Source organism: Cryptomeria japonica, chromosome 9 (assembly GCF_030272615.1).
Source record: "Cryptomeria japonica chromosome 9, Sugi_1.0, whole genome shotgun sequence".
NCBI classification, from domain to species: Eukaryota; Viridiplantae; Streptophyta; class Pinopsida; order Cupressales; family Cupressaceae; genus Cryptomeria; species Cryptomeria japonica.
In genome coordinates this window covers 9,145,464-9,152,997 of record NC_081413.1, presented here as the reverse complement: position 1 = coordinate 9,152,997, position 7,534 = coordinate 9,145,464, and the positions used below count along the sequence as shown (strand labels likewise).

At 37.3% G+C, this 7,534-nt stretch overlaps 1 protein-coding gene across 1 annotated transcript; it reads left to right on the top strand.

Moving 5' to 3' along the window:
- The first annotated feature begins 4,025 nt into the window (after positions 1-4,025).
- LOC131067740 (phospholipase A1-Igamma2, chloroplastic-like) lies at positions 4,026-4,754 on the top strand. The gene has a single exon (XM_058002865.2). The coding sequence runs from the start codon at positions 4,026-4,028 to the stop codon at positions 4,752-4,754; it is 729 nt and encodes a 242-aa protein (XP_057858848.2).
- The last annotated feature ends 2,780 nt before the right edge of the window (positions 4,755-7,534 follow it).

Sequence of the window (7,534 nt, the reverse complement as noted above, 5' to 3'; positions counted from 1 at the left end):
AGGACCCTTCACACAGATTTCAACACTTTGGGCTTCAACATTTTAAAAGGAGGTGGGCGGGAGTAGTTATTGGTAGAAGAAATCCATGAAGACCAGAGGAAGAACATAGAAGATGAATTTTCACCAGCAAAATTTGGGATGCAATCTTTGGAAAAGATAAAGGATTTTTTGATAGTCCTTTTTTGATAGTGATGCAAGCATGTAACTAGAAATGGAATTGGTAATTTTCAAGAATGCTATTGGAGTTTTTAAGTAAAGATTCTAAATCAGTTTATAGTGGCTTTGGTAAAGTTTCATAGATGACAATTACCATATTTTAGAAGTTTCTTTATTGGTGATGTAGTGAAGTATTGTATTTTTAGAGTTGCAACCTCTATAAAATACTATCTTCATGTATTGTTTAGGTAGATAAAAATGTAACCTCTATTTATAAGTAAATCATGATATGATAGATATTGAATGAATAAAAAGTTTTTTGTGTTAAATTGAATTTGTGTTTTATGTCTGATTTAAATATACAAGGATACTTTTACCCTCATTCCAAGCATGAGACATAACATCAATAATTTACAACAGTAGATAGTTGAGGCCGACCAAGGGATTCATTGGCAAAAGATCCTAGCTGACATGACTGGCTACTCCTAATAAGAGTGAGATGTCTCCAGTGCTCCAAGCGTACATGGAATAGGCAAAGAAGATGAAGATATTGATAGAATTGATCAATCAGGCATAAGGTCCAGACGATGATGAATCGACATCATATTGTGATGTGGAGCTGTTTGGCGAACTAGAGTGTGGTGATGTGTTTTGATAGGATTAATGCTCTTTCAATATTTTATTCTCTTGCTAAAAAACTATTGGGTTTGGAGGTCCATTTCATTTTTATTATTTTAAAGACGCGTTTTAAATTAACTGTCTTCAAGAAGCCGTTATCTTTTAAAAATTGAAATGTATGGGTTAGCTATATATATTTTGGGAAGCTAATTTGAATAGATCTTTTCTTTAGGAATGCAAACTTTGTGTTGTTTTTTAGGAGAAAAGACACTGTTTTACATGTTTTGATGAGTTATCTTTGATATTTTTGAAACAGAAATCCCTACAACAGTTTTTCAAAAATTAATAGAGTTTGTGGTATGGTGGATGAAAATTCATTCTTTGTATATTTAATGCATCTCTGTTTCTATTTTCTATGGTGGATGAAAATTCATTCTTTGTATATTGAATGCATCTCTGTTTCTACTTTCTATGATGGAATATTAGAGTAATTAATTTATCCTTATTTCTTTTATTGTCATGAAGTGTTTATCTTTGCATAGATATTGAATGACAGTAATATTTTGATTTTAAAGTTCTTGTACTACCTTTTCAAATCCCCCTTGCAATTTGGTGCATGAGTGACAATCGATTGGAAGGTTCTTTGTTTATTTCTTTAAAATAGTTTATTTTTATGCCTTTAAAATCTTTTTGGTTAAAAGCTTTGGCTTTAATTGCTTTCTGGTCAAAAGCATCCACATTTATAATTCATTGAAAATATTAGAGGGTATTTGCACCTTGTAAAAGAGGTAGAGAGTAGGTGTAGAAAGACATCGCACCTATCTCAACTATTTGAAGTAGTTTGTTACTTGTTCAGGCATTAGAATACAAAGCGAGGTGACAAAATCTATAAACAAACACCATCTAGAGTGTAACTCCTTTAATAGATATTCCTTCTCCTCTAGGAATTGTCCACCATTTCCTTTATTGATAGTTCTAGCTCCACTACAAACTATGAATAAAATTGATTGTTGAAGAAATTATTGAAAATTTGACAGAGAACAAGAACTGTCAAGGGGTTCTAACCCCTTTTTCAAACCAATTCAAATCTTAAATAATTTTTCTACTTCGTTGTTGTCAGACCTGATGGTGAGAATTGGAACAAAAATATTCTTGTTTTCTATTTTTTCTATGTCAAGGTTTCAATCCTCATCCATTGCTCTAATGGTTATCCTCATTTATCAATATTTTATCTCTCATTAGGAACCTGGATACTTATCCTTTTTTTATGGGGGTCTGAAGCCTCCATAGGAATGCACATTCTTTTCTACTTTTTTTCAAAATTTAAAACTACAACTATCAATGGTTTTGATAATTCTATCAACTAACCCGTGATTTGACTACCAATGACTAAGCAAAATTTCATCCAATTTTCACCAAATTTGAAACTATATTTACCTTTTTGGCTCTTCTACAAGAATTGAAACTTATCAACTATTATGAGGGTTCCTAGAACAAGCTATACCTTTGACTTGATCCCAAGAGAGGCTAAACTTCTAATCAACTATAGCATAGCCAGATTTGGTTCAATTTCTACCAAATCGAAACTAGAGATAGCCATTTTTATAACCTATAAGATAGACTCTTTAATTGAATAATTTAATCTAGAGAATTTTCTCCAAAAATAGAATAACAAAAACTAATTGAAAACCCAAAGACAACCCAACACTGAAATGAAATTGTGTTGTAATAGAAAAGAATCCTAACTTTTGTTTTGAGCAATAGAGGATCACCTATGAACCTAAATGCTCCTTGTAGTCTCTCTTTTGGTATGCCTTTTTAGATTAGTTTTCGATTGACTAACACTAATGTTTTGTGTGTTTTTGTGTTATTTGATCATAGACTAATCTTGTGCCATTTAGGAGGGCATCACTCCTAAATTATATATTATGTCCAAATGATAAAAATAACATAAAATTTATTTACTTGTAGAATCTTGTTGAACTTTGGATCAATGTTTACGTATATAATTCCTAATGAGCTCGCTTTTCGTTGAAGCATACATGTGTCCACTTCACGTGGGCTCCTTCATGGTTATTTCCATAATGTCCATTCTAAACATGGCTCCCACAAGTCTCTTAGCATACATGTTATGGCTGGTCTCCCCCACATGGTCAATTTTCTACTTCTCGGAGTAATTTATGGCATCCTTGGCTAACACGTTACTGAGAAATATCCCTAATCAGAACTTGCCATTTATTTTATCCACGACTCAGATTGATTAAGAAGAGAAAGACAAATAATTATATTATCATGAACATACCAATCACCTTACGACCCGAAGCTCGACGTGTTAGGGTTAATTTGACTGTATTACCATATGCTATGCTTTACATCAACTTCTACAATAATTTGTTTTTATATAATTTTTATACAAATTGTGTACTATTCATCATTAAAAATATAAATCCAGCTCGATTGTTCATTGACCTTAGAAGCTACCGTCAATTTGTTATTAGTTTTGTACGAAAAGAAGGTTTGAATCCATTGGCTTTCTATTATTGTCTGGGGAGTTTCATCCTGCACAGTTTTAAAAGAATAGTAAGTAAACTAATAATTCTACGTAGTCTTGCAAGATAAACCGCGTGTTCGACTCCGGTGCTGTGAAGACACGAGGAGGTGGACTTTGAAGACTGACATCAGGAATGTTCGTTTGGAATGGCAGGGTGCGCTGACATATTGTTACATATATTCATCATCCTATAGTGTATTTCTATCATTCGGCTATTATTACAAACTTTAAATTATGTTTTATAGTGCGAATGATTTAAGGATATATTCTGTTTCCCCTCAGGAGCTTTGAATTTATTGGTAAATTATAAGTTGTATAGAAAATCTATGGCAATATCTCCATTAGTTATTGGCCGTGGCCCTCTAACAACTGATCTAGTAAAAGGAAATGGAAAGCACACAAGTAACGCCCAGATTGGAGATATTTGGAGATTTATTCAGGGCATGCTTGATCCCACTAACCCACTTCTCAAAGCGGAGATACTCAGATATGGTGATTTTGCATAGCAGTGCTATGATTCATTCGACAATACTTCTTCTTCCAAATATTATGGGAATTCTAAACGGAGCAAAAGTTCACTGGGGCATAGATTGGAATTGCTTGGAGTTGGGCGTGGGTATCAAGTAACCAGATATATTCACGCTAATACTGCCGTGCTAAGTCGTCTCTCAGGCCGAGATCAGGGGATAGCGGTTCATGGATGGCATATATTGCTGTTTGCACAGACCCAAAGAAGATAAAGAGATTGGGAAGACGAGATATAGTTGTTGCATGGAGGGGAACTGAAACACCACAAGTATGGATGCAAAATCTGAGGGATATTTTAGTTCCTGCGACCTTATCTCAGTGTACTGAATGTCCCAGCATACAAACAACTATCAAACCAGGTGTTCAAATAGAGAAGGGATTTCTAAGCTGTTATACCTCGGTAAATGGAGACTCTCTGAGCGGCGGGTTGAGCGCAAAAGATATTGTGGTAGAGGAAATAGTAAGGTTGTTGACTGAGTACAAAGATGAAGAAGATGTGAGCATTACGTTCACTGGACACAGCTTGGGACCTGCACTGGCAACTATAAGTGCATATGCTATGAAACAAATTGTAATGGAAGAAAATGCTACAAAATCAGTACCTGTCACAGTTTTTGCCTTTGCTTCTCCACGTGTAGGAAATTTAGCATTTTCCCAATATCTGGAGGAGATCGGAGTTAAAGTGCTGCGGTTTGTAAATACATGGGACTTGATTCCCAAAGTTCCTGGAGTTTTTATCAACGAGAACATGGGATGGCTCACTAGATCTCTGCACTGGCTTCCATGGACATATGTTAATGTGGGAGTCTCCATTACTTTGGACAGTAGCAAATCTCCAGTGTTGAAGAAATCGTATAGTCCAGCCAGCTTCCACAATTTAGAGGTTTATTCTAAAGATTAGAATGAGCAGATAAAAATATGATAATAGAAATAGAATAAAGCAATAAGTAAAGACAACACACGATTTATTGTGGTTCGGCAAATTTGCCTATATCCACACTCAAAGCAGGGAATCACTTCTATTAATCAATCTCAATATACATGGGCTGCACACAGCCATTATATAAACATATCAGATATGAATTGAAGAGTCTGGAGAAGTCGAACAGTCATGTGTCCGTTGGGCTTCACATTCCCAACAATCTCCCCCATGAAGACCAACCGGTGCAGCCATGCAGAACATCTCTACTTCCATTTTAAAAAATCACATTACAACCAACCTGCTAGATTTTAACCTTATGAACTCTTGCTCACGTACACTGCGGATACACGTTCTCCAAATCATATTAGACTCCCCAAAATCTAACAGCCGAACATCTTGCCTTACTACTTTCGCAGGCACAAACATACCCATAAATTCATAACCAAAAACACCACTTTCGATAGATTCATAATACTCTCCGTCAAGAGCTCCAGTTAATGGAGATGTCATGGTCGAAAATAGAAACTCCAAAATGAAACCCTGTAGGCACCAACTTCACCAAATCATTGTACTGATTAAGTGACGGCTTCACCTGTTCCAGCTCTCCGTCAACATTAGAGTGTTTGTTATCCAAATGGGCAACATCACCGGTCAGGGCCTGAATTATCCACTTCCCTAATGGCCGGGCAGAACAGAGAAGCCCGATGTAAAGAAGTTGTTTCATTTTCTGCAAAGCGAAACCATTCGGCAGGAGATTTAGAATTGCTTGGATACTGGTATCAACAAACGACAAAACCGTTACATTCAAATCTGGTTTGGGCCTCCTGAAGCGTAAACAGTTGCTATTAACCTCATCTCCTAATACTGCTTCCCATGACCTTGCTGCCAAAACCATTGAATCTGAAAACTTGTGTTTAACGTCAAAAATAAAAAGACTACCCAAAGGATCAAACAAAATGCCAAGGAACTTTGTGATTAATGCAATGTGTCCCAAATAGTCAGTTGTGCCACGACCCTGCAGCTTCTCACCGTCAATGTTAAGTGGAATGAATCAAATTCCCAATCCTCAGGGTTAACATGCACGATGTCCATTTGGGAGCCAATAAATAAAATTAGTCTGTTCTCAGTCCTCAGATTCTCAACAATAAAATTCCCTAGTCCCTGCACACAACATATGTGTTGAACTATCAAAGGGCCACCATTTCCAACGATGTAAGGATTCATAGCTTCTAGCTCCTCTACTTCAATCCTATTCTCCACGAACTGCCCAGGGATTATATACCCTGCCATCAGCTCGTCATCCTTCACCATCGGCATTTGACAATTTGCCAGCATCCGCTCCATGATCCACAAAATTGTCTGTGTAGAAACTGACACATTTTTCACCAAGGAATCGGGGATAAACAATCTTTCGTGCATGTAGTTCTTGGTGTCGAGCAAGGGGAGAGTTTTGCCCTAAACCTTCTCAAGCTCCAAAGCTTGTGCGTCCCTTAGCATCGCTGGAAAACTACTAGACATGTCTGCTTCCCAGTGCTCAAGAAATTCATGAAGGATGTGCTTCTCAGACTCCTTCGAATCTGTCACAAAAACGTGCAAAGGCTTCTCGTTATTCTGCTCATAATCCTCATCAACACAATCATCAATATCCATCCAATCAGGTTGGTGAACCATATTTCCCTTCTCTCTTGGTGACGCCTTCAAACATTTGGTGTAATACCCATTGTCCTTGGCTCCTGTTAATGGACGCTTCTGCTTCAAACCAGAAAATTATTTTTTTTATCTTGAACTTCTTTATCCAGGTCCATAGGCTCATAGGCTTCTATGAAATTAATTGTGCAAAGGTTGTCATCATCATGGGAGTGCCTCTTTATTTTTGCCAAGGCCATGTGATCTGCAGAGCTCTGCTCTGCTACCTCACTCCAATCTGCACCCTCCTCATCTTGGGAGTCCACAACAGATTCAACTTGGGTCTCCAACGACATACACTTTTCCTCCCGCAATCTCTTGAGTTCATCCTCTTCAACAACAACCTCTTTTCCAGCATCTTTCTGCTCAGAAATTCCAGTGTCTATATAGGGACTATCATGGCGTTCAACCTTCACCACACGAATGCCAATAACTTGCTGACCATTAACAGTTTGGCCAATAAGTGCCAAGGCGGGCTCGAGGGGAGAGCAAATAAGAATCCCAACATCCTTTTCTTTTGCTGGTTTCTCCTCTTCAACTGAGTCCCGCTCTTTCTTCCAGCTATCCCACCAATGTATGCGACGCTTGAAGCATAGTTTTACATGGAACGTAAAACTGCCATAGAAGTTATAAGTTTTACCTTCTCCTTTTTCCTCCATCTCTGCTCAAGCCAACATGGCTTTGATACCAATTGTAAAGATTAGAATGAGCGGAGAAAATGATAACAGAAATAGAATAAAGCAATAAGAAAAGACAACGCATGATTTATCGTGGTTTGGCAAATTTGCCTACATCCACACTCAAAGCAGGGAATCACTTCTATTAATCAATCTCAATATACATGGGCTGCACACAGCCATTATATAAACATATCAGATAGGAATTGAAGAGTCTGGAGAAGTCGAACAGTCATGTGTCTGTTGGGCTTCACATTCCCAACATTTATCTCCACTTGCTTGATGGGTTTCAAGGGAACAACAAACTCCCTTTCAAACCATCTAGGAGAGATCCAGCTCTGGTGAACAAGAACTCTGACTTGTTGATCGAAAAGCTGAACATCCCTTCTTACTGGT